We start from the raw sequence: 27,919 nt of genomic DNA on the forward strand, positions 1-27,919 counted from the left end.
GGGAGGGGTGGGTACTTATGTAAAACCAAATGAGCATGGTTCTCATTTCTTGTAACGAGATATACATTTTATAGACACAGTTTTGTAGGCTACACCAGAAAATGTATGAATGGAAGGATAGCTGGCTGAACAGATAGATGGGTGGATGGATGAATTAATGGCTTTGAGTATTTATAATTAGCATACTATTTTGCTATTTGTAACAAGAACCACAAACATAATTTGTCAGTGGAATAGGCGATCGTGGGGCGATCGTGGCTCAAGAGTTGGCAGTTCGTCTTGTAATTGGAAGGTTGCCGGTTCGAGCCCCGGCTCAATGTAGCTTGCCATCACTAGTGTGTGAATGGGTGGATGAATGAATGTAGTATAAAGCGCTTTGGGGTCCTTAGGGACTGAGTAAAGCGCTATACAAATGCAGGCCATTTACCATTACCATTTACACTGTTTTAGCTAATATTATTGCAATCATTTATTATTACTGGGCAATTATATATAATTGCACTAGTAAAATACACTTAGGTTGTGAGAGATGCACAAGTGTGAGGATAAAATAAGTATTCATAGTGTATCAATGCATTTTCCCATGTAGAGGAGGTGTAATAATGGTCCTAATCCATATTCAGAAGTCCTAAGTATTAGGGACATAGGGACTAAGTAAAGTGCTATACAAATACAGGCCAAAACGCAAGAATTCCTGTACAAAATAAAAGAAGCATTGTAGCACTGACATAGAGTCAAATAATGAAGTAATGTGACATGTCAGGTGTTTTCCCTCCATGATTCCTTGCATACCAAAAGATTGTCTCTCAAAATAGCACAAGGGGGAAGCTGTGGAATCCTTCAGCAAAGGCTCTATACTGACTGTGTGACTAAAACTGTTTAATCAATGAGGTGCTTCATGTTATACTACAGCCGCAAGATTTGTGATGTGCAGGTGGGAATGTTATTGGGGATTAAAAAACATATTTGACTCTGAGACAGGAATTAAAGCAGCTTATGCTTCTCTACACAAACTAAATGACTGAGCTCAACAGCAGTATTGAACATAATTAATCACCACGTAGATGCTGGAGAAACCTTATTATGCAATACAAGCTACTTCTCGTGAAAATGGTCCTTGAGGTGTCCTTTATTGATTTTTAGGTAGGCTGGAATCATTTGTCCATAAACACCAAGCTTAATCATAATAACTCAATCTGTCAGGTTCAATCAGTAGTCTGGCCATGACTGCGAAGAGATGTTTAATCTAATTAAAATCCATTTGTGTAGTCTGACAGATCCATTAGCCAACGGATTTAAATAATCTGGTATCGTTGTTAAAGCACAAACAATAACAGATATTTCAGGGAGAATTAGTGCTAAATGGCTCAACATGGAGCCAATCCACAAATCTCACAGTAAGCTCCCCAATGAATAAAACATGTGGATTATATCACAGTGATGTTGAGATTTTGTATGTAACAAGTCACTGTCCTTACTTGTCATGCAAATAAAGATGTCAGACTGTGGTCTCTTTTTTGCCATGCAGTAGCATTTCTTGACCTCTTAAATGATTCATAACACAGTGTTATACAGATATCTGACACTGTATCAAGACTAAGCTTCGCCTCATCTTTGATTTAGTAAATAAGCCAGGTTCTCTCTGTCTTTGCTGAAATACTGTACAGTTACATATGATAATTATTTTAAATCCAGTTTTACTAAAAAAAAAAAATACTATAATTTTAAATGCTGTGCAAATTGTAAGTACAACACATGCTATCAGTCTGTCTGCCTGCCTGCCTGTAAAAATATAGAATCATATGATTTAGTACTTTCAATGGACAGTTATTAGTATTAATTTGTTCATGTTTTATGTGATGTGTGTATAGTGAGAAAAAGTTGAGCTACTGCAAAATTATATGTAATGGTATCATAGACACCTGCAGTGACTTAAGTGGGTCATGTGTCAAAGTAATATCTTCATGAATGACAGGACACAAAATGTTCTAGTAAAACAAGACAGTTTTAGAAGTCATAGAAGTCAGTCCGTTTTTGATTAGGGTGGTGCAACTTCCCCCAGAATCTGGAGCTTTTAAAAATTAATTTATTATATCGTTGACCCTTTAGAGTCAGGGTCATCAAAATCCGTAAAAAATGATAGACAAAAAGTTCCTTTATTTAAAAACATCAGTGGATGTTGGATTCTCTAAATTAGCAAGCAAAGATTTTTAATGGCCAATATAAAGATTACATATGATATATCAAGATATATAAAATATATATTTATGTATACATTTAATAATGTTTTAATTAAACTACATGTGTGTTTGTGTGTAACATGTGTGAGTGCATGTGTGATACTTATAGTATACACTGGCTGTGGCTCAGGTGGCAGAGCTGGTCAGCCGCTAATCAGAAGGTCGGTGGTTTGATCCCAGGCTGCCTCCTGGCTGCATGCCAAATGTCCTTGGGCAAGATACTAACCCCATGTTTGCCTACTGGTGGTGGTCAGAGGGCCTGGTGGCGCCAGTGTCCGGCAGCCTCGCCTCTGTCAGTGCGCCCCAGGGCAGCTGTGGCTACAATGTAGCTTGCCATCAACAGTGTGTGAATGGGTGAATGACTGAATGTAGTATAAAGCGCTTTGGGGTCCTTAGGGACTGAGTAAAGCGCTATACAAATGCAGGCCATTTACCATTACCATTTACACTGTTTTAGCTAATATTATTGCAATCATTTATTATTACTGGGCAATTATATATAATTGCACTAGTAAAATACACTTAGGTTGTGAGAGATGCACAAGTGTGAGGATAAAATAAGTATTCATAGTGTATCAATGCATTTTCCCATGTAGAGGAGGTGTAATAATGGTCCTAATCCATATTCAGAAGTCCTAAGTATTGCATGAGGTCTTTATTTGATGAACCAGTTCAGCGTTACATAATGAAAGGTGAACTCATCTTTGATTCCACTGCTCTTGTATTCATCTTGTAGCATTTCTGAATTATGCAGCACAAGACATAAGATGTGTCAAAAACATGTAATCCATAATTAAAGACTTTTCAATTATTAATGTAATGCAAATTATGAATAACAGTCAATACATTTATCATTGCTGAATGAAACTCCATGAAAGCAAGAGTTTTCCAAAGGAAATATAGATTTACATGGAGTAGAAATGTGAAATTTATGCGCTTTTTCTTTTTAAATGGCATGCTGGAGATATGAATCATTTAAACCACATGAGAAAACTGACAAGGAACATCAACATGAAGTAAGCATTTCTCACTATTATATGAGATTATCTGTGAAATCTCTATAGAGGCAAAAATACAGATGCTGGGGGAAGGAGAGGCTGGATAAAACCAGTGGCATTTGATTCCTAATGGTATGTCATATTAAAAGATTTAGGAAATTGACTGTGTTTACTAAAAAAGTGTTTCCCCTTAGACCGTGCACATGAGCTGGAATAAAATAAAACCAGAGGCTCAGTGTAATATTTAAGGCTCAGTTTTTGTTTGTTTGTTTTGTCGTCTTCTTTTTAAAATTTTGAGCACTTCAGAAGTTTGACAAGCATGTAACTTACCTTTGAACACAACATGCTTGCAGGCTTTGGGAAAATACAATAATTTACCTTATGTTCAGTTTACCTTATGTTCAAGAATTGCACAAAGTGATCTATGACGCTCACATGTTTAAACAGTAATCATGAAGTTACCATCTGTAGCTTTGTTGTTTAACAAATAGACTAGAAACAAGGGAATAAGCTTGTCTTGGGGTTAAAGTAACCAGTTGTTCTCACTGACTAGCCTGTCATACCCTGCGTGTTTAATATGAGCAAACGAAAGGTTTCTAAAAAAAGAAATTACATTTTGCTAGGGGTCATATATGGGACAATTTTATGCGATTTTTGTATTTAAGTGTTGTTATAAGATCATCTGCAACTTTTTGCAAAAGTTCCATTCATATCTAGTACAGTCTCTATAGAGGATGTGCTTTCCCAGAATATTCATCTGTGCTAGAACAAATCATGCAACTCCAATTATAAGTACCCAATCAGGTAGCACTTGCAAAAACATTCAGAAAAAGCTGACAAATTACAAGCTCGCCAATTTGTTCAGGCCATATAATCAAAAATGCAAACGTTATGGCCTTATGGGCTTTATCAGGGGATTGAGACAAAATAGAGGTATATCATTATACATCTTCATACAGCAGCAACTTTTTTGCTGTTTTCGTCATTTGCTTTGGTTTTGGTTTTGTTTTGAGCCGATCGATTCTTGTTTTATAAAGAACTTGAATCACAGCCTGAGGGAGGATGTAAACCTTGGAGTTCGGCATACATTGCCCATCTTTCACATATCCCTGTAGTAACCAGGTGACTAATGCACCAGACTGACTGCGGCATAGCTCCACATGAGCTGAAAGATAAACAGCGTCACTATTTCACTCGATTAGAAAGACGTTTTTTTCATGAAATACCCAGCAGTACTCCTTAATGAGTCTTAATGATTAGCTTTTTGGTGATAAACTTAAAATGTTTATTTACCACTTGCTAAAGGCTACTCAGAATGGACCATTGAGTTTTGCATCTTAACCTTCTGGCTGTTTTATGTCAGCATCCATCCCTGATATCCCCACAGTCTACCACAAAGAAACCAAGACTAAGAGCCAAAAAAGAAGATACATGTGAAAGACAAAACTTACCCAAAATGAACCGTTAGAAAGACTGCTCTGCCTTGTGGCTCCTGAATCGAACAGCCAAATCACATGCAGAAGGACAGCAGACAGACAAAGGATTGTCACATAATCCAATGCCTGAATTTAGCCAAGGCTTTAATCATCATCATATGCAATTACAACCAGCCTTTTTTATCAGATCGTCCTGGTTCTGTTTTTATTAAAGGTAAAATATAACAGCGACACTTCTCTAACCACATAAGATAAAGAAAACCAGACTGAATTAATTTATTATGCCTTCATATTTTCCTAAAAATCATCTCTAATGCTTTCCATCTCAATTACATTTCTATTCTTGTAATCATCTTTGCATGCTTCAGTTCCCAATTAGGTCTGATGTCATTAACCTGGAGACTTGGGTGCCAAAGTTCCAGCACACCCCAGAAAACCCAGTGCATGTGTGTGTTTTGTGTGTCCTATTATCTCCAGAGAGATTTGATTTATATCCTCCCTCAGTCTGTTGTTCGGTATCTTTTGCTCCCTGCTACCCTCTGTCCCCCAGAGCAGGAGCAACCCAGCCCTTCCACATCAAAGCACATTATATCCATGCCAGTGCTCACACAGCCACATATAAGCCTTTTTAATTAGAACTAGACAATTCACAGGAGTAGAAGGGTCATAAGGCATTTTGCAGATTTCAGAGTTATTGTCTGTAGAGAACATGGAAATGGCCACTATGGTCTAGCTTTCAAGTAGCATTGTTATGTATCACAATGTGGAAGGAGAAAATAAAATACTAGCATGTTGTCCAAGTTGTCAAAGTGCCTCACTGGGTACAAAGACAGACTGATCTGTTTTTGTGTCTCAAACAAATAGAGCTCGAGGCCTGGGGCAAATTATTACACAGCTGGAACAATAGTTCATCTCAGCTTTAAAGAGAGAAAAAAAAAGACAATTTAACATTTGTACACTAACGATGCTGGCCAAATGGCACAGCCTGCAGCCATGAGTATAAATGTCAGCATTTAGGAGCTAAAGGGGCATAACCAGGCAATATCTTCCACAGGTGTCATCAAACCACTAGATGTCAAATAGAATTTATGTAAAAGCTGAAGAAATAAAAGAAAGCTTTGGGGCAGTAAGACAGACAGACATATGGATAGACCCCATCAGTGCTCTGGTCCAGCGATGAGAGGAAATCACCTCAGTGGCTCCAGGCTGTTACTCAAATCAATACCTTTTAAAAGGTTTAGACAAGGCATATGAAAGCACTCGATATCTTCCAGCTGCTGCATTTTGTGTTGCTACAGTGTTGCTGATACATTAGTTATTGGTCCAATGTAGTCATATGTGCAGATTTTGAAAGGCATAACCAGGTGTGTGAAGAAACTCTTCAAGATATACCAATGTCTATAATCCAAAATAATGAGTAGAAATAGCCATAAAAAATCAGCCGTCTGGCAACTGATATTTACTATATAGGGCAAACATACAATTAAAAACATCACATAGCATAACTTTCTTTTAGAACTAACTTCTTGAAGGAAGTTGTCGGCAGCAGCATAGAAAAATGAGACAAAAATATGAGCACCAATCAATTTCTTTCTTTCTTTAAGAAGACAAAGTTGGTGGCAGTTATGATGTAAATGCAGTAAAATTCCCTGTGGCGCTCACAGCTTCATCACTCTTTTCTGATCCTCAATGAAACTGTTTTTCCATCAGTTTCCTCTTCATTTAATTGGCAGATGGAGGAACCTCCTATGCCTTCTGAACTTGCCTGTAGGTTTATTAGTCCCACTGCAGTAGGCCATCTTCTCCAGCAGCTCATTCATTTCACTTTGCTGTCAATTTAAACTGTGATCTTAATGTCTTTGCCCTTTATTTTATATTTGATACCATAACAGATGAGGGAATAAAGAGGTAATTATAGAATATACGTTAGAGATCGGAGACGCTCACATCTGTTTCCTGAGATTGTGGAAGTTTAGTCTTAACATGTGCCAGCTTAATGGAGTTTGTATGATAAAATGACATTATGCTTGTAATTGTGTACATTTTTGAATAATGCTGTCATTAAATCGTAGGAATCTTGCAAGGTCACATTCATTTTAGATCAGTGATTCCTAAAGTGTGGGCAGGGGCCCCATGGTGGGGCACAAAAAATTTGAAAGAAAGAGGAGAAGAAAGTTTGAAATTACTTTCAATTATGTACAGTTACATAATTATATAAATGTATTTATTTATATATAGCGTGAATTAAACTGGGAATAGGAGGTGGTTACTTTTTGATATTACTCATCACTCTGACTTAAATTTACTGCTTTGTATTAAAGCTTGTGTCCCAGTGGCAGGTAGATCATACATTGACCTTAACCCTTTGCACTGGGTAACACAAGCCATTTATAGCAAACAGCCTGTGACGTTTATGTTTTTGAATAAAATAAAAAAAAAATTCCAGGAACTAAATCACTTTCTCTTGTATTTTGATTACACTTAAAATTGGGTGGGTTTTGTGGGATTTTTTTTTTTTTTTTATGTGGGCTGCAGCTCTCGTGTCTTTGGGAATGTTCTAGATAATAACAGTGTTTATTTACACATTTGCTTTACAATGAAAAGATTGTTTGTTCAAGTACACTCAGAGACACAAATCCTCTTTGGGGTTGCATCAGGAATTGCATCTGAACAAAAAAAAAACCAACCCCACGTCTGAACACTGTCCTGTTAAAATATGATAAAATTAGATTAAAATGAAACAGATGAGAGTAATACATTTGTGAATCTTTAATTTGATTTCTTATATCATCATGCTAATTTTCTTATATGTTGCTCAGAAGGTACAACAGATATTGTGTGTAGCATATCTGAAATTGTATTCTTACCATGCTTAAAAAAAGCCACTTTCAGCTGCTCCCTTAGTCACAAGAGGTCGCCACAGTGTCTAATGCTGCATAGTTGATTTGCCAGATGCTGACATTTGTTAATAAAAGTCCAACATTACAAAGGGAAAGGAGATGTTTAGAGAAGGTTTGGTGGAAAGGACAGTTGCAAAAGCAGAACAAAACAAAAACTAAATCACAACTCCATACGAAAATCTAAAATAGTCACGTTGTTATTAAATGTTGCTTGTTTGCTTAAAATGACCACGTATCAATAAGATGGGCTTCCAATATGCAAAAGATCTCTTTAAAAAAATGCACAGCGAAAAAAAAAAGCATATTGAAGACCAGTTAGAGAGGCCTTATTACATTTCTCAGCATGATAGGAGTCAGATGAATTTTTTTCTGCTGCAAAAAATTCATCTGATTCATCTGGTATCATAAGATCCGAGTTTCAAACGAGGAATTGGCTCAGTGGAATGTGTGGCGGCAGACAAATGTTCTAACACCCAGAAGGAAGGCCACTGCCATCTATTAGCAACAGTCTCAGCCTAAAAGGTTGATTTCCATTTGTGTGCGAGCCATGAAAACATTTATGAGGCAGCAGACTCTTGTTTATTTGAGAAATGAAGAAAAACATTTCAGACTGTTTCTCATAAACAAGCTGAAAATACCACGTGTGAACAAACGGAGCAAAGCTTATGTTCTGTGGCATAAAGAGGTTTTATACACAGCGCCTGACAAAATTTAATAAAGTCTCAGAAACTGCTTTGTGGACATATCTATTGTCAAACATCAAGGTTAAATTCCAACCAAATGAAAAAGGTATGCTTTTCAAGTGCCTTAATGTTAGATTCCATTATCTGTCATAATGCGCTTATTATAACATTCAGACCCTTTCCCCCGATTGATAATGACCTCTTCTCATGGCTTCTCATGGCGGTGTAAAAAGACAAATAAAAGCTCCCCTGAGAGCCTACTTCAGCTTTTTATGGTGCCTCTTCTCTGCTTCTCAAAGGGCTAAAGGCTGTGTGCCTGTGTTTGTGTTCCTGCTGTCCATACGGCACAAAATGATAAACAACATTGCAGAAGGTCATGTTAGGAAATGTGGGAGCACAACGGGAATAGAAGGAGGTAGAGAGAGATTGAGTGTGCCATGGAAAAGCCATCAAGTGTCACCTCACCCCCCCACATCCCTACTAGCCCCCCCCCCCCATTTTCAGCTCAGTGCACTCTTTAGCAGAATTATTGATGGTGCTTGTGAGGTACAGAGGACTGGAATAGAGGACTGGAATGAAGATGCCTCAATCCCAGGGCTGCAAAACAAGAGCTATGGCAAAGGGCGGGGCAGAGCAAAGAACAACACATGCAGTATTTATTGCTGTGTTCAATATGAGGAGGGACAGGGTGAAAAATGGAGCGACATACATCTCACCCTATACCGCTCTGACTGTATTAGCAGCGATGGATGAAGTAAATGTGGCAATTACATGCCATAAATACGCTGAATTCCAAGGAGAACATAGTCAATGCATCATGAAATTCCCCAGAGCAAAAGCAGAGTCATAATGCACATACTGAAAATGAAAGTTTAATTTTGCATTATGGGTACTTTGATGTTATTGCAGATAATAGTTGATCCATTTATTTTATTACTAAAAGCTCACTGTTTAATCATTGTAGCTTGTGCATGCGGAGCTAATTTCAAAATGCAAAAAGCATTAATTATGTGCTCACATATTTTTTTGTTTGTAAATTCTGAATTTGCTGAGTTGCCACAGCTGTCAGATACTGTAGGCTGATAGTTGATGCTGAATTGTACGGGGACCAAGTGAAAACTATGCAAAATGACAAGCACCTTAAAAATAACCTATAACTATAAGCAGTTTTGTCAGTTAGCTATACAAAGTGTTATAAGAAGTACAAGCTTTCACTTTAATTTGTGGAAGTGTAACTTTAAAAAAAAAAGTGTGTGAGAAATGTAGTGAAAAAACCAACCCACCCACCTAAACCCAAACTGACTCACTGGAAAGCTGTATTGCATTTTCAATTTTCCTGTATTACACAGAAACTTGCAGCACCTTATCATGCGTGGTCACATCACATTATGTGTGTGAGCCTTCTTGGCAGTGTAGGTGTTTAACAATGGATGACCACAAGTAGTTTCAGGTATGAACAGTGGGTGTGTGATTTGAAGTGAGTGGGGGTGGTACTGTTTCCTTGATTTCATCATACTTACAGTGCCTTACATGTCTCCTCCAGACTCTTAGTGCTGACAGATGTTTTGTCTCCTTACCCCCGAGACATACAGTGCATCATCAAATCAAATCAAATCAAATCACTTTTATTGTCACATCACATGTGCAGGTACATTGGTACAGCACATGCGAGTGAAATTCTTGTGTGCGAGCTTCACAAGCAACAGAGTTGTGCAAAATACAATAACATAAACAGGCAAAATATACGAATGGCTAAATCTGAAACTAATAAATATATGTACAATATATAATAGTATATGCAAAAAAAAAAAAAAATTCTGGATGTGTATACTAAATGTTTTTCTACGTGTGTGTGTGTGTGTGTACACATATTTTACAAATTAAATAGAGTCAATAAATAAAATATATAAAAATATAAAAATATACATAATACAGTTTTTTTTTATGTGGCACTTTTATATCTCATAGAAGAAGAAGCAAGGTTACATCTCTTTGTTTGCTTTGAAAAAATTAATATTCCACACTGTAACCCCTTTTCAATCACCAACACAGAGAGATGGCTCTCATGTTGATGGTTAATGATACACACTGCTCCAGGATTTATTAATAAAACTTATAAATACCATCCCCCTTGATCTTTATTCATAGCATGGGCAAGAGGAAAGCATGACTCAAGCCAGACAGACAACAGTATGGCTGGTGTCCTTTTTGATAAATGCCACGGTCATCGGGAACGTTCCTGTGATCCGTGTTTATAGGAATGAGATCATCATAGCCTCACAAGAAAAGAAGAAGAAGAAAGAAACTGGATGATTAAAGGAAGGCAGTTGCATTTTAATCTCTTAAACATCACTGGGGAGATTTCTGGACATGTGAAAGCTTGTAACAGTTGAGCTAGTAAATTAATTAGTTATTTAGCCATCTTTAGCATGACTTTCTCAGGATCATTCACACTTTTGAGCTAAATCAAGTGAGTGTTCCTGGATTCATGTGTTGCGTTTAGTTTTAAATGTAGTTATTATGCCCTCTAGAGGTGCATTAAAAACATCACAAAAAAACAAAAGAAAACGAAATTAAATTAAAAGGTTTGAACAAAAGGAGGAGGTGTTTGCTTAGGCAAAGCTATGATGTCACATTATCTCAAAACAACATCACTCATTTTACAATTCACTTTAGATATACCGTTGAGCTCAATCAAGGTTGCAGAACAGAAAATCAACATGACTAAATTTATATTTTAGTTCTCAAGAAATAATATTAAAACTCTAACTAAAATAAATTAAAAGAAGAAAAGTGTGAAAGTAAAAACTACTTGCAATCTTGCGTCACACTCAATGTGACTAAGTCTGGTGAAACAGACAGCTGAATCATCATGTTGAAACCTGAAACAACAGATAAGCAGACTTCCTTTCATGCCAACAAATGACAGCTGGTTGTGAAACGTTGTGGCAGGCACGTTCTTGATAACAAGTTGATGAACAAGGTGGGACTGTAAATTCTTTTTAATGGTTAATGAAAAGATCATATTTAATGTTTCTCAGAACTGCAATTTGTAATTATAAAATATTTTATCATCTGTCTCAGGAGGTAGAGTGGGTCATCCACTGCTAGGAAGGTCAGCGCTTCTCCAGTTTGCATGTTGAGATGTCCGTGGCCATGGCCAAAAGCCCTCCACAATGTTGTGAGAGACTGATTACTTTTAAAAACAGCTAAAAACACATCTTTTTAAAATTGAATTTTGTTAACTTTTGACTGTACTTTGTCTTTTTAATCTGTTCCTATACCTTGTAAAGCACTTTGTGATCTTTTATCTAGAAATGTGCTATATAAATAAAATTTTACTTACTTACTTACTAATGTCATGCAGAAAACAGTTACTTCAAATAATTACCACTAAGGATGCTTCTACATACCCCTGAATCATGGGATTAACTGGTTTTTCACAAGAGCGCAAAGGGCAACTGTAGTTGCAAGCATATTATATATATGAAGCTGTTATCGCTTTTTAAAATTTAATCTGCATACTTTGCTAAAATACATTTAAAAGAAATTGTGCAATTATGAAAAAAAGAAATTTTTTTTTAGGGCAGAGAACGTCTACCTTAGCTCAGCTTTAGGTGCAACGCATCAGTTAGGGAGTGTTTTTAGAATAGAGAATCACATTTATGTGAGGTTGCTGAAAACATTCATAGCATCATGAAATCATCCTACAGATTATAAAAACTGCAGCACAAAACATACAGAAGAAAGATGCAATAAGAATATGCAAATCAGAAGCTTCAGTTAAGTTTGAAAACACGTATGATTGAAAGTGTTATATGAACACTTTCAATCATACATTTTTAGATGAAGTCATACACAGAATTTCTGATTATACATACTTAATCTGCTTTGTAGTGTAGTGTAGTGGAGAATAAACTTTGACATTTATTTCTGACTTATACTGAACACAGTGTATGTAAAGTGATAATATTCCAAAGTAAAAAAAAAAACAAAAAAAAACAAAAACATGTTTGTTTAGACATATTTTCAGTGCATATGAAAAGGGAAAGTGGAACCTTTGGCTTGAAACTGGGAAAGTATTGATTTTCATAAACATACAGCAAAAGAGGATTTGGGAGTTTTATGTCAGAAACTAAGTGAAAACCAAGAAGCTAAGCACAGCTTCTGAGGAGCAAGGTCAAATTACATTATGTCTGTGAAGGTTCTCAGTCATCCAGGTCATAGTAGTCAAAGGAGCTTGCAAAGAAAAGCGTCTGGACTTCTTTAAGTTACTTGAAGACGTTTCACCTCTCATCCGAGAAGCTTCTTCAGTTCTAAGGTCAAATGGTGGAGAGTCCCAGATGGATGGTGGAGAGTCAAATTACATTAAGTTCATGTACCTTAGATGCTTACTAATGAATATTCCTATTACGCTGACATATCTCCCATGTTTCCAATTCATGCTTAGTGCTAACAAATCTGTTTCTTCTTTCTGTTCGCAGGCAAAAATAGGTTTTTTTGTGCCTTATGTAAGATGTACAAATGTATCTGTTATGGGTCTTTGACCAAGAGTTTGTGTTTTAGACTCAGCACCAACCAAGTGTGTTTGCTCTCAGAACTGTGTCTTCATACTGACCCTCACATACAACGGTCAGTACTACAGGCAGAAACATGGCTGTGCCGTGGGTTCCCCAGTTTCACCCATTGAGGCCAACTTTTACTTGGAAGAAGTGGAAAAGAGGGCCCTGTTATCCTGGAACACCACGAAGTCATTGGTTCAGGTATGTGGATGACAACTGGGTGAAAATCAGAGATCAGGATGTACCAAATTCACTGATCACATTAAACCAGAGAACAAATACATCAAGTTCACCAGGGAGGATATGAGAAATGACAGACTAGCCTTCTTAAGAGATTTCAGTCAGTAATGGGGAACATTTAAAAGTTAATGTGTACTGTAAGCAACGCATACAGATCAGTATTTAAGGTTTGACTCTCATCATCTTTCAAACTGGGTGTCATCAGGACGCTACAACACAGACCAAACACCATCCCCACAGATACAGCGGCCAGTGAAGAACAAAAACACTTCAAAAAGGCCCTGAGTAGACGTGATGATCCCAGCTTGACATTTGTCAAAGCCGGGAAGCCACCTAAAGAAAGCTCCAGCCGATCCAGGAAAGAAGGACAACTGCTGTCTAAGCGAAAACCCTTAGTGATCCCTTATGTGTCAGGAGTATCAGAACAGTTGAGAAGTATTTTTTCTAAACATTCTGTAGCTTTCAACTCCCAAAACACACTGCGCCAAAAATTGGTCCACCCCAAGGATTGGGTTCCCCGACACAAACAGAGTAATTGCCAGGAGGATTGAAATGATTTATATGTCGAGAAAACCAAACAGCCTCTGCCTAAGCGGATGGCACAACACAGGTCTAACTTGTCAGGCCTCCCACTGAAAATGTTATGTCCAGATGAACAAAATCAACTTTTTGTGTTCCCATGTGTTTCCACTTCCCTGATCACCCCGCAGTGTGTACATTGTCCTTCTGTTAAGACAGGTCTTCAACTGTCTGCATTTGGGTCGTCTCTCCGCTCCACTCGATTTGCTGCCGGAGATCATGACAGTATGCCCTGATCAGAATAGACCCAGCAGATTTTGTTTATGAAAATTTTGAGGCATGGGCGGTGGCTGCTGGTGGTTGCCGGAGGGCCTGCTGCCCAGCCCGCTGGAGGTTCCACTGTTTCCCAGGCCACATCAGCCGATGCTGGGTTCCTTATGATCCTTCCTGCCAAGACTGCCTCTTCCCTAGATGCTCTCCCCCAGCTGGAAAACTTTGTTTCTGAGCCATAAAATAGTAAAATTCTGTTCATTGTTCTTGAGTTGGCTGGTAATACGACTACTTTATCCCCTCATTTTGGTTTTGGCTTGTTTCATGGTTAGTTCCTCATTTAGTTTTTTTTTTTTTTTTTTGTAGTGTTTTGCCAACCAGCCTGAACAAACTGCTCACCTTCTGTTAACTCTGCTCTCCACGGGTCAGCAATTAGGTCCTCCTTCTGCTCCACTTGATCTGCTGCTGGACATCACGACAAATTCAACGCAGTGTTAAAAAGACAAAGAAGGAACACAGTGGGGAAAGAATACAACAACAAAAAAAGACAGAAATACAGTAGGGGAAATACAAGTTGACTAACACAGCAAAAATGGCTTAAAATTTTGGTTTGAAGGTTTCTAAATGCAGCAGATTTACAGTAAGCTGAATACAAATACTTTTACCAGTACAAGCTTCTCTGTTGAAATGGATAGAAACAGAAATTTACCATAATGACACGCAAACAAGGGCATCTATTATTAGAGCTCCAATGCTATCTCTTTAAATTTAACACTATAAAATTTAGACACTTCAGCAGAGCAGCACAAACTAATTATATCGCAGAGAAGAGGAAGCTAGCTGACCAGTCTTTATTGGCAGACACCCAAGAGCACAACTTCCTGCTCATGGTACGCTGTTCTTTGTGGTTTGACAGTGACACAGAGAGAGAGAGAGAGAGAGCTGACATGGATAAGAGGGTGTTTTTTTGACAGTTACTGACAAGAGTCACATTTGCAGCAGACAGCAGCGTGATGGAGCCACAAGAGATCAGAGAGGGATACTTAGTAAAAAAGGTAAGAATAACTACATGAAAACTACCAGAAAGTTCTTACCATTGTCTTTGTGAACACAGAGCTTCTTTAAAGTATTGATAAAGTAAGTATAAAATACTATTGTTACTTCCTGTAATACTATTGTTTTTGTTTCATTATTTTTTGATAATGAAACAAAAACAAAATTGAGGGAATGACAAGACTAGATTTTTTTTATCCATTGTCAATTCAGTGTAATAACTAAATTTAAGTAAAAAATAATTTTCAAAGAAAAATAAACCCACAACAACAATTTGAATAAAAAGGGTAGGGCAACTTCTGAGGTTTCAAACTAAGATGAAAGAACAGCCACTTGAAAAGGAAATCAGGACACCTGCAGAAAAAGCTTTACTTCACAAAAAGACAATGAATATGTCATTCAGGAATAGCAAAAAACTAACATTGTTTTACTCAATCGGGAACAGCGATACAAGTTTCTTGAAAGGTACTTCATGACAGTCAACTGCACATTTCTGTTCTGTAGTCGCAACAGTGACTCAAGTTCCTACTTCTGTTTACAACACGAAGTAAAACATGAATGTGTTGTGGCCTTGTTCTACTTATAAACTGTCGCTCAAAGAGAACATTTGAATATATGACCTGAAACAATGTCATTTGCAATGCGCTGTCATCAAACAGTGCTGTGAAAACCAGTGAAAAGATGTAACGACTAGACAAATTCCAATGTACTACACAATCACTATGAAGAATATTCACACACTTAGATGACAAGCCATTTCCTGCATGCACAATGGAATTTATTATGAATGTCAACGTTGATACATTTGGTAGGTACATCAGCACACTGTTCTTTTTGTGTCTAGGTGTGACTTTTTTCTTTCCACACACTTGAAATGCTGATCAAAGGCCATTCAGGAAGTGTTTTAAGTTTTGTGACACTGGTTTTCTTTTCAGCGTGCATGACAACAGCTATGTAGAAATGACGACCTTTCGCTTGTTCAATTATGAAAGATGTATGACAGTGCGAGTGGTGTTAGTCATAGCCATGTCTCATGGATGACATATCTAAATTTAGACTATATGGACAAAAATACTGGGCCGCCAACATATCATGCCTCAGCAATGGAAACTCACTGCATTGTGGGTGCTGATGTTAAATCTGGAAAGGTTTTTTATGGCCTTTTTATTTTTCAATAAAACATTTTCTTTTACATTTTTGATGGCCAGAGCACATAATTCCAAAAGGCGTTGTTATTGCCACGAGTCAAATGTGTGCAGTCTTTTCCTGTGATGAAATTCTAGAGCTACTCAAAGGCTTATTTTGCATTGAACTTCATCATCTGGACCCCGGACAAAAGGCCACTTGATTGAAAACTATACCACTTTAGGATGATATTCATTAATTTAACTATTTTGTTAAATAATTTAAATAGTTAATTATAATTTGTTAAATAATAATTAAATAAGTCTTTTGAAAAGGTCTTCAGATCTTGGCATGATGAAATCACACGTTAAAAGTTTAGTTCCCTAAGGAGTGAATGGAGCAGAGAACACTGCGAGCTTGACAGATATAATGGTTTGTCTTAACCCAAACAGGTGAAATTAAACATCTATAAGCACAAACCCAAAGTGAAAGCAGTCTACTAACAGATTCCCCAAGCTGCAGATTCATTTCTGCATTTACATGTCACAAACAAGGGGCCAAGAAAGTATACCCTGCTTTCCTTTTTAAGCGTGCTTGTTAATGTTGCACTTTAGATCAGAGTCCGCATGGGACATATGATTATTTGTTTATTTAAGGGAATTCATTCAAAATCAAAACATAATTAAATTTCTTCTTGCTACATTATTTAAACGAAAAGGTGACACTTTGGTTTGTTTTATATAAGTGACCAGTGGCCTTTAAGGCATGGTGTTTTACATTTTAAAAATAAATGTATACAAAGTATTACATAGCTGTTACCACATGTAATTCTAAGCAGGATGGTGTGTGGAAGAATACGTTTATTTTGTATATATATATACATATATATATATACACACACACACACACACACACACACACACACACACACACACACACACACACACACACACACACACACACACACATATATATATATATATATATATATATATATATATATATATATATATATATATATATATATATATAATTTTTTTTTTTTTTTGCATTTTGCATTTTGGCTTAAAGCAGCTTATTTCTTATTGATCCTCAGGGTACATTGCTAAACTCCTGGAGTGCAGTGTGGGTGGTGTTGTCAGAAGATGGAGTGGACTTCTATAAAAAGAAAACAGACCGTTCACCTAAAGGGATGATCCCATTGAAGGGAGCAACACTGAGCAGCCCTTGTCAGGATTTTGTCAAGAGGATGGTAAGAAAATGTTGCTATATGGAAAAAAAGAGGGTGGGAACTACTGACTCAAAAACTGCAGTTATTGAGTCATTGGCACATTGGTGACTTTTGCACACTTAGTGACCCCACCCTGCAGCTTTATGTGGTCTCCCACTTTGTGGTTGAGCTGTCGTGACTCCTAAATGCTTCCATTTTACAATAAGGCCACTCACAGCTGACCGGGGAAAAGAAGAAGAAGAAGGAAAGTTTCACTGACTGACTTGTTGCAATCAGGCATCCTGTTTCAGTGAGCTCTTCAAACCTTGTAGAGGCCTACTGCATGGCTAAGTGCTTGATTTCATACACTGTGGCAGTGGGAATAAAAACAGCTGAATTCAAACATTACAAGGAGTAGCTTTTGTCCATATAATGTATTAAGAACTAGTTCTAAAGAGTTAGATGTAGAGATTATTCATTATTCACACTCCACAGTAAAAGTACTAAAAGGTAGATTCAAATTGAGACCATCAATGCCATCTAAATGTTAGACTGACTAAATATGCTTGTTTTAGCTGGTTTTCAAGATAACCACTGAGAAGAAGCAAGATCACTTTTTTCAAGCCTCATACGTGGAGGAGAGAGAGCTTTGGGTCAAGGACATCAAGAGAGCCATTACCTGCATCCAAGGGGGAAAAAAGTTTGCCAGAAAGTCTACCAGACGCTCCATTCGCCTGCCTGAAACAGTCAACCTAGCGTATGTTGTGTTAAATTGTGTTAATATTTTATTCATTATACTTTAAGAACTACAGCAGCAGCTAACAGTAATTGTCTGTCTATTATATAAACACTTGCTATCAGATTACAGTACCTATTTTAAGGTTACAGCATATATACAAAATGTGAAATCTGATATCCCAGCATGCCTAGCTACAACGGCTAAATTACTGGAACATCATTACTTCAGTGAGGTTCAGTGAGCTGTAAAGTGCTTGTACTTCAATAGAATGAAGAAGCAACACTGACAGCACTCTCATTATTTCCCCAGTGCGCTGTACACAGAGATGAAAAACCAGGATGAAGGCGTGAAAGAGTTAAAACTGGAACAGGAGAATCGAGTCTTCAACCACTGCTTCACCGGTACACCTGGCTCAGTTTTGTTGATGTAACAGGTGTGCAAGAATTTCTTTTTTAACTTCAAATGTTCTCACCATTTTTCTCCGTTTCCCTATTTTTGCAAAGGTGCAACGGTGATAGACTGGCTGATTTCAAAGGAAAAGGCGAGAAATAGACCTGAGGCACTCATGTTGGCAACAGGGCTCATGAATGAGGGTTTTCTCCAGCCTGCAGGTGACTTATCAAAAGAGGGAGCAGAAAGCGGAGAGCAAGCAGCCTTCTTAGATGAGACAAAAGCTCTCTATTATTTTGTAAGTTAACCTGAGCAAACACTGCCGTTTAACAATATGTTAACTGTATTATACATAGACTTTATGGACTCGGCAAAAGCATTGTATATTATAAATATATATACATTTGTTTTGTTGTGCTTGCAGGCAGACAGTGGCTTCTTTTGTGAAGGCTACTCCAGTGATGAAGATGTTCTTCTAAAGGAAGAATTCAGAGGAAACATCATAAAACAGGGCTGTTTGGTTAAACAGGTGAATCAGAAAACAAGAAAAATGTTCCCAGCATCTTTGTTGCAACTTATACTCTTAGAAAGTTGACCTACAAAGTCTGCAGACGTCTCCCGATTTGAAGCCACTGTTGTCATTTGTCTTGCTGCAAAACATCCTTCAAAACAGAGATAAAGATAGCAGTAACCTCCAACAGTCGTGTCACTCTCTCAAAGAGGAAACCTGTGTTCGCTGCTGAGTGATACAATCAAATAAAAAATCTGATAACTCAAACTGTGTTATTTGTCACAGGGACATAGACGGAAGAACTGGAAGGTGCGAAAATTCATACTCAGAGATGACCCTGCCTATATACATTACTACGATCCTGCAAAGGTAAATACTGATTTTGGAGATATGCAATCTAATCCAATTTTATTTATAAAGCACTTTAAAATACCCTGCACAGGACCAAAGTGCTGTACAGAAAATAAGTTAAAAACAATAGAATAACAGAAATCAGCAAAAAATAGATAAATAAAATACATAATACATAAAAAATTAAAACAGCCCTATATTATAAAAGAAAACAAGATAAAACAGCATAGAATCAACTAAAAACAACAAAAATAAAACTGAAAACTAAAAACCAACAAAGGCCATAAAGAGGTGGGCTTTCAGGAGTGACTTAAAAACAGGTAGGGAAGTGGCCTGTCTAATCTCTAAAGGGAGATAGTTCCACAGTTTGGGAGCTGCTACAGCAAAAGCACGCTCTCCTCTAAGTTTACGCTCAAAATAATAACGGTAAAAATAATTTAAAGAACTGAAACAATAAGGGGTAATCGTTTAGAAACAACCCCTCCCTAGTTACACAAGTTGTCTTCCTTCTGTTATATTCCTCTAATTTCTTTTCTTCTTGTCAGGCTGATGACCCTCTGGGCTCAATCCACCTCCGTGGGGCGGTGGTCACAGCTGTGGACTATGTGCCTGATGGTGTGTGAGACTGCCGCCATGCAATAAACATGTAGCTTTTCTTCTAATAGTTTGTCTTCACGTCATCCCCTTTAACTCATCGCCTTGTCTTTCAATGCTTTCAGCCAAAAAAAAAGATATTGATGGCAACCTATTTGAGATCATCACTGCAGACGAGACTCACTACTTCCTCCAAGCTGCTACAGACCAAGAAAGAAAGGAGTGGATCAAAGCAATACAGATGGTGTCAAAAAGCGGAAAATAACAAATAGCATGGAGCAGCAGGGGAATATGTAACAGCTGCAGCGGCATATCGAATGCAAAAGTTTGGTAGTTCTGTAATTATATTCTGTCACCCACGTTTTTGTATAGTTTTTAATTGTTTTAGAGGAACTTGAAATATAAAGTTCTCTACACAGTATCAAACTGCAAACATCACTTCTGCTGTAACTAAAGACAGTCAAATTTAATATAAAGTGTCATAACCAATGTTTACTCTATTTTAGTGAACACGAAGATATGATAGCAAAGTAAAAATGAGCTGAGGAATAAATAGAATGAATTATAATTAGATAACATTGCAAATATCTATTTATTTTAAATATGCTATTCTGTAAAACTACGATACAGCTGAGTCTCACCAAATGACAAAAGATAAAGGCTAAGATAGTATGAAAGATAAACTGGGTTTTTTTCTCCTCCTGAGTCTTATTATTCACTCCACTGTGGTTTTTTGATTTCCTCCTTCTTAACCTGCCCTTCAAAAGCCGGAGACAGTTCTAGCTATCACACGAGCACAGTTGGTTCCTGAGCGTGAACTAACTCCGAATCACTTTCAACCTTCACAGTTTCACACGTTGTGGCTTACAGGCCTGCTGCATACATGAGACACTTTATCAGTGACAGAAACGACAAGCGTACACTATTATGTGTATTCAGAAATGTAATTTTAGTGCTAACGGCTAAACTGATGAGTTCATGAAGGCTTTTTTAGTTTTTCGTTGTTGTTTTTTTTTAGTTTTGTCTATATTAGCTGGACTAATGCTTATTTATTTCAGACCTATTTGAAAGTGAGAACATTGCCATTCTATTTTAAAATCCCTGTCATATAAGTCAAATTTAGCAGCATACGCCACTACAGACCATCTAGCATTTTATTTTCAGGAGCGATTAGTGGTATTTGAGATGGCCCTTTATCTGGCACCTTGATACTTGGGTTTATATCATTTATGTAAACTACAAATATGTTAATAACCTATCTGATTGTGGTTTCATTTTTCTGTGTTACACGGGACATAGCATTCACTCTTTTGACACAATGCTTTCTGAGGTGTCACTTAGAGACAACGTTACCATAACGGAAAGGAACAATGGCAAAAACTATGAAGCTGCAGGTCTTTGATATAAATTTGACTCAATAAAATATGTTACTTTGGCCATTTAGGCTCTTTTTTTTAAATGAACAATTTACTCTTAATTTTAATTCTATAGCGCAGGACTGCACAGCTTTGACAACTTTTTCTCCTTTCTACCAAGAGTCACTGCTTCTTAATTTTCTTTCTGTCTTCATGTCTTTTTAGTACAGTACAGTGAACCATTGCCATACTAGAGGGTTAGGTACAATCTTTGGCTTCAACTGTTCCCCTTTCAAGTCATTACTATATCCTTGTTTTGACACAGAGCCTGGTGCTTCTTTAAGTACTTGAGCATGTTTCTCTTCTTAATATTTCTAAGAGAGGGTGAGAGGATAAATCAGCAAAAGCAACATTTCATAATAAAAACAGAATGTCTAACTGTAGCTTCCTGCATATGTTTGTTTTACAATTTTAACACAAGAGGGCGCTATATATCAACTTTATATTTTTGTTATCAGTCAGTTGTGGGAGCTTGTGTTCGGTGTAAAATGGTCATATCACTATGTTTTGAAATCACGTTAGTCTACATACACTTAGACTTTTAATACTGTCCCCATAAGAAATAACCAGGCGCTTCTATGAAGGAAAGATGGAAGACTGAAGCTCAGCTGTTTAATAAAGCGCACTTATGCACCTTGTAGTAAATGGAACTATGTATAAAGCAATAGTATACTAACAACCCTTAGACTATATTTTAAATGCAATGATAGTAAACACTGTATTTAAACAATCAAGTGTAATATCTATAAGACTGGCGTGATTAATTGGAAATCAGTGGAAGTTTTTGAGTCGCATATGTTGACTTGGAGCAGTAAGCATATTGAGTATAGTAAAATGACTCAGAACGCTTTCCACAGAAAGTCAGTGTTTTAAGAGCAGTAAAGAGCCATGAATTCGTTAGGGAAAACACCTTAACACAAACATTTTACAATACACTGCCAGTTCAAACCTCTCATCCTCACTAGATTTTCAAAAAAGAACAAAAAAAAAAAAAAAACACAAACAATTCAATAAAGGCATCATTCTAAATCCCCCACTGTTAGTCTCTTCTAAGAAGCAAACAGTGGTGGTCAAAACAAAACACTAAAACACAAGCATCCTTTCAGTTCTAGTGGAAGGTAGTGATCACTGAGAAGAGGCAGCATGCCATTTATGTGAATGTTCTTTCATCATGAAATTCTTATGTACAGATACAAAGTCCAACAATCGATGTGGTTATAATGAAGCAATTTCACTGTAGAAGCTGGATATACAATACATTAACACTGACTTCGGATGTTTTTGGTCCATTCAATGGGCATTATCAACGTTAATCATCCCATTGAATGGAGTGACAACATCTGAAGCGGGTGCATATAAATAGCTGAAAATACTCAACAGGGTAAAGTAAAGTTATATAACACGTACATCATATGTAATCATATGGTAAATGTTTCATTTACTAACTCATTTAAGGGATTTTAATGCCTCCCTCTCCACTAAGAAACAAAGTGTGACAATGTGAAAAGCTCAAGGAAAAGAACAAAAATCTATAAAACTTTCATAAAATGTGAAATGGGAGCAATAAATCAACAAAAAGACAAACCCATAAGAAAACACAATTTCCTCAAATCCCATCCTATCTAATATGGATGTACTTGAAAACTCTCTTTGGGCATTATGTCAGCAATGAACCCGAGGGTATGGAAAGTTTTAACCTGGCATGCTGTAATGTGAGAGGGGAGACAGGCTTTTTACTTCTACTGTATGTATCAGCATGATTAAAGAGCCAAACTTTGTGTTTTAATGCAAGTAATTCCACATCTTTTCAAATCACACCTTTGTTTGTCTGGTGTCAAATAGTGACTGATTTTCACATCGTTTTTCTGTGTGACAGAAAAGTTAGACACATTTAATCGTTGGACAACAAAACCATGAAGATATATCACAGAGCATACATCTAAGGGTACTAGAGTATTAAAGTTCAACTACACGAATGACCACACAGACTTTGAGCTTTGCCTGGCTGAGACAAAGCACTGTACAGTAATGCGTTTCAAAGCACTCCTGAACCTGTAGTCTTTCCAGAGACTGTTTTCCAACTGCCATCAAACTAACCTGGAGGAACTAGACCACTTTCATTGTTTAATGTCAAATGGGAAATGAAAAGTCTAACTCTGGCTCATGAATAGTATTTTTAAGTTCATCTCCATCCACATTTATGAGGTGTTAGGCACATCAAGCTTATGACTCATCTCTGAGTTTGGCCAAACAGACTTTTTAAGTGCCTCTTTTTGACCAGTGTGAAAGAAAGTTTACCCCATCATTTACTAGTGACTCCCCAAGAGGAGTCTTTTATATGAGTCTGCTCTCAAATAACATGGGTTTTTAGATTGGATCTGTACCCTGCTGTTAAATCGTGGATAAGCCTCTGCCCAGGTGGAGTACTTCAAAGCTCCTCAGAATAAAAGCCCATCTTCCATCAACCGTTCAACAGACTCTGTGTGCAAGATTGGATCTGTTCCTTATTAACAGCATTTAAAATGAGTATGTGCCTTCTTTGTACTAACTTCAAAGGCTCTGATGTCTGACTCACCACATTTTGTACTGTAAATGATATGTTTTGTTCTTTGTGGAACGATATCTTCAAGGAACAAGACAACTCAAATTGGAAATTGACACATACTTGATGAAATAGAAATTTGACACTTGTTGCAGTTCAGCGTCAAAAATGTCAAACTGTCCAACAAGTCATAAAAGCCTCAACAGAAAATTCCTACGAAAGACTTTCAGCAGGGCCAGAATGGTTGTACTTCAAAGGCAGCACTATCGCCTTACTGACTATACACGTAAGCAATGTATGCATGTTGATTCTAGGAGTATTTAGCTTATTAATCATGTCAGGTAAGCAAGACTAGAGCAACACTAGAGCACTATAAGTGCACTCTACTTTTATGAAGAAATAACAACAGAACAGAAATACTGAATAATTGCTCACAGAAGACTCACCCCCGCGTATGCATACTACAGATGACTGAATTTCCCTAAAGGCGGGATCCATTAACTGCTAATGAAAAGAGCATGACAGCTTCATTTAAACTCCCTCACATTCACTGCATGGTTGACACTAAGTATAATACTCACCATGCCATTCATTCATCTCAATTTTTTTCTGTAAATACTGTAAACAAACAGATGAATGAATGAAATGTTGAAATCAATTTTTGTTCACTATTCCTTTCTAAGCTGTAATTTCACCCAAATAAAAAAATAGCCATCAAAGCTCTTGTTAAATCTAAAATGTCTGCATAAAATCCTGAAATGAGTTTCCTAGCTTCATAAATCATTTATTAGTGTATCCTCGACAATATTTGGTGCATCTTACTAAAAATTGAAGTTAGAGTATCATTACTGTGTAGGGAGTGTAAAATGATTTTAACACCCTTTATTTGGATAATTTTCAGTGAAGAGGAACAGTGCACGGGTGTGCAGTGTCTCATAGTGGCATTTCTGCTTTTTGCCTGTGCTCTTGTTTGGAGCTTAGGGTGAGAAAGGAAACCAAGGAATTGAGGCAAGCCACTTATGCCTGGGGATATAGGGAGGGCTCACAAGTATTAAAAAAACAAGTGGTAAACAAACAGGTTTTCTTTTAATGTTTGGATTGCAAAATCCTTTATCACCTATTTCTTTATACCTATTGTTTACTTTTTTAAAATTAAAAATTTAATTATTTTAAAATCATTTAATTCAGTTTTTATCACAGCATCCCAACTCTATTTGAAATTAGGTTAAAGATGAGATGCTGAGAGAAATGAATGTTATACTAACCACAAGTGGACAGATTTAAGGTTCACACCATATAACAGTTTATAGGTGAACCATCATCTAGACTCAGGAAAAATGTTTGAAAAATAAAATAGATAAATAAAAATTACATGAAAAATTAACACTGTCAGTGGCTGTATAATTTATTAATTTTTTTGTAGTTATTCATGAGCGTCTAAAACCACCTTCCAACTTGAAAAACTTAAGTTAAAAATATTCATTTAACTATTTATTTGCTTAATTATTGATCCTGGGGTCCTCTGCAGTTATCTCAGTAGTGTATTATGTATCTTAATAAAAAGGCAGCATGGTGGTGCTGTGTGTCTGTGTTTATGCGATTTGGCTTTTGATTTTGGGTTATTGCATATTCGGGGGTTTAGATTTTGATCGAGTTGTTTGGACTGTTATTTATTCTTTTGAATTATAAAATACTTTTGTTCAGTTTTTGAGAGCCTCGGAGTTTTGTTACTCATGTTTCTAGTTTTTGGTTCTTGTTTGATTTCCCTTCTTCGTGTCCAGTCTGTCTTTGTCTCATCGAGTCTCCTTGGTAGTCAGTCTTTTCTCCATGTTTTTTGTTATTCCTCTCTGTCTCATTTGTCAGTCATGTGTCTTAGTCTGTGTCTCTGTGTTTGTTACTTGCTGTTTCATTTTAATAGTCTCTCATTCTGTGTGAATTGTTTTCAGTTTTACTTCCTCTGTCTCTTTGGTCTGTTATTACTTCCAGGTGTGTTCCCACCTGTTGCACTTCCTGTTTTTCTCCTGTATGTGTATTTAAGTCCTTGGTTTTCCTCTATTTATTTTTTGCGTTGTCCTATTTTGCCTTGCGTTCACCTATTTTCTGTGACTTCCATGTTTCCCTTGTAGCTTTCAAGTTTCCTAGTTTCCACCTCTTGTGAGTTTTTGGTATTTTTTAGTTTTCAAGCTACAGAAATAAAACTGCCTTGTTTAGTTCATTTTCATTATCTCAGAGTCCTACCTTGCCTGTCAAACAGCACATCATCGCACTTTAGCACCGTTGAGTCATGGCAAGCAGGTTTTGGGTTTGAATTAATAACCTGACTGGGACCTTTTGTGTGGAGTTTGCATGCTCTCTCCATGGCTTCTCTCTGGGTACTCTGGCTTCCTCCCACAGTCCAAAGACTGGTGACGTGTCCAGAGTGTACCCTGCCTCCTACGCTATGGCAGCTGGAACAGGCTTCACCCTCAGTGCAATCCTGAATTGGCTAAGAGGAAAAAATGAATAGATGGCTAAAAAAATATATATATTTTTAATTTTTTAAATCTGTCACTAGTTGAATTTATTGGGATATGCAGTGCTGTACAGAAATAAATCTATCGGCTCTTTCGGTAAGACACCTTTGTGAAAAAGGAGCGAGGTCTGTAACTATATTTTCCTTTTACCCCCGGGGTGAAGAAGAGGCTATTTCCAAAGCCTGAAAAGCAATGCACTTAATTTTCCATTACTCTGGGGTCTTGTCTGTGATTCCAGAGAGGCTCATTTAAATTGTACTGCATCTGTCCTGGTCACAGTAAATGACTGATGCTGATTCTTAGTACAAAGAAACCAGGTTTGCCATGACACAAAGCTGATGTCATAAAGTTAGACTTCTCTATCTACGAAAACTATGTCCACACTTCATAAGTAATTCATCTAATATATAAGCAGATTGTTTCCATGGTTAACAACAAGACTTCGCTCTAGCACAGTGATTGCAATTGATTTAAGACTGACAAAGAATTTGGACCTACTAGTAGCCTATTTTAACTGTTGAGATTGTTATTGATGGGATGAATTAATCAGTATCTCAGTAACGAGAATCTGTACGTGTTTTGTTTTGTGTACTCATCCTCCTCATAGTCTCTCATGCTCCGGAGTGACTAATTCTTGACCTTGACAGGCTGTCATCATTATTGCAGTCCTGTGGGATGGAAGAGCCACAATAACAACTAATGACACAGAAGGATGGATGAGTTCCTGCCCGAGATTGTGCCTGGTGGGGCTGAAGTCAACAGTGATATATTGATCTGCAAGATGTAATCCTGTCATGTAATGAAATGCTTATTAGAGTTATATTGTGTTAACTTAAGACTCATTACTCCATTGTACAGTTGCTTCAGACCAGTTCACTTTGTGCACACATGTATGTTTAATTTAAATTGATAAAATTCACGGTTTACTCATCAATCCACATCTAGTTAGCTACAGTAACATAGTCACAAAACCTTCAAAAAAATCATAACTAAAAATCAAAAGCTGTAATTTCTCATTGAAGGATTCAGATCCTTAATTCAGTAATTTGCAGAAGTTCTACTGGCAATAACAACAGTTTCAAGTCGTGTTAGGTGGGTTTCTTTGAGCTTTACATACTTTTGGTAGAGTGTCCCATTCTTCCAGGCACACCCTGTCAAGCCTGTTGAAATTTGATGGTAAGCTTCTGTGAATAGCCATCTTCAAGAATTAGTCACTCTGAAGAGAACTATCAGTAATGTGTCCTGAAGCCATTGAGTATTATCTTGCACAACTCATTGCTGTGCTGAAAGATAAACTCCTGACATGATCTCAAACGGTGTCCCTCATGAAACAGGTACATGGATGTTTTTGACCTCGTTCTTTGTTCACTATTCTCTTTTTTCTTGCAGTTGAGAAGCAAAACCCACATGATGATGCTACCACAGCTATCCTTCACTGTACGGATGGCATTAGCCAGGGAATGAGCTATATAACCGCCTGTACAATTTAAATGGAAGTTACCAAAGTTCATGTAAAAGTGAAACACACACACACAGACGCACACACAACCAACGAACAGCAACTGTTCTTAAAAATAAATATTTCTCATTTCACACAGCCCTCTTAAGAGACCATGCTCTTTAGAGAC

General features: G+C 37.1%; 1 protein-coding gene across 3 annotated transcripts; it reads left to right on the forward strand.

Moving 5' to 3' along the window:
• The first annotated feature begins 11,145 nt into the window (after positions 1-11,145).
• plek (pleckstrin) lies at positions 11,146-21,258 on the forward strand. 3 transcript variants are annotated; one of them, XM_076891630.1, is made up of 13 exons: positions 11,146-11,240; positions 11,342-11,438; positions 12,856-13,020; positions 14,215-14,406; positions 14,765-14,903; positions 17,123-17,278; positions 17,812-17,993; positions 18,285-18,376; positions 18,479-18,663; positions 18,790-18,894; positions 19,162-19,245; positions 19,773-19,842; positions 19,947-21,258. In XM_076891630.1, exons 5-13 carry the CDS (start codon positions 14,862-14,864, stop codon positions 20,084-20,086), a joined length of 1,056 nt encoding a protein of 351 aa, XP_076747745.1. In that variant the 5' UTR covers positions 11,146-11,240; positions 11,342-11,438; positions 12,856-13,020; positions 14,215-14,406; positions 14,765-14,861; the 3' UTR covers positions 20,087-21,258. The 3 variants fall into 3 exon arrangements, with proteins under 3 accessions (XP_076747745.1, XP_076747746.1, XP_076747747.1); XM_076891631.1 differs by lacking the exon at positions 14,215-14,406 and having other exon boundaries at positions 11,342-13,020; XM_076891632.1 differs by lacking the exon at positions 14,215-14,406 and having other exon boundaries at positions 11,342-13,020; positions 14,848-14,903.
• Positions 21,259-27,919: the final 6,661 nt, after the last annotated feature.

The sequence above is a fragment of the Maylandia zebra genome, linkage group LG13, assembly GCF_041146795.1.
Source record: "Maylandia zebra isolate NMK-2024a linkage group LG13, Mzebra_GT3a, whole genome shotgun sequence".
Taxonomy (NCBI): domain Eukaryota; kingdom Metazoa; phylum Chordata; class Actinopteri; order Cichliformes; family Cichlidae; genus Maylandia; species Maylandia zebra.

What these genes read in the sequence shown, in the direction of transcription:
- plek (XM_076891631.1), top strand. Translation starts at nt 14,862, where the DNA reads ATGGAGCCACAAGAGATCAGAGAGGGATACTTAGTAAAAAAG. An exon ending in CTTCAACCACTGCTTCACCG is followed by an intron (nt 18,377 to 18,478) that starts GTACACCTGGCT and finishes ATTTTTGCAAAG; the next exon opens with GTGCAACGGTGATAGACTGG. An exon ending in AGGGCTGTTTGGTTAAACAG is followed by an intron (nt 18,895 to 19,161) that starts GTGAATCAGAAA and finishes TATTTGTCACAG; the next exon opens with GGACATAGACGGAAGAACTG.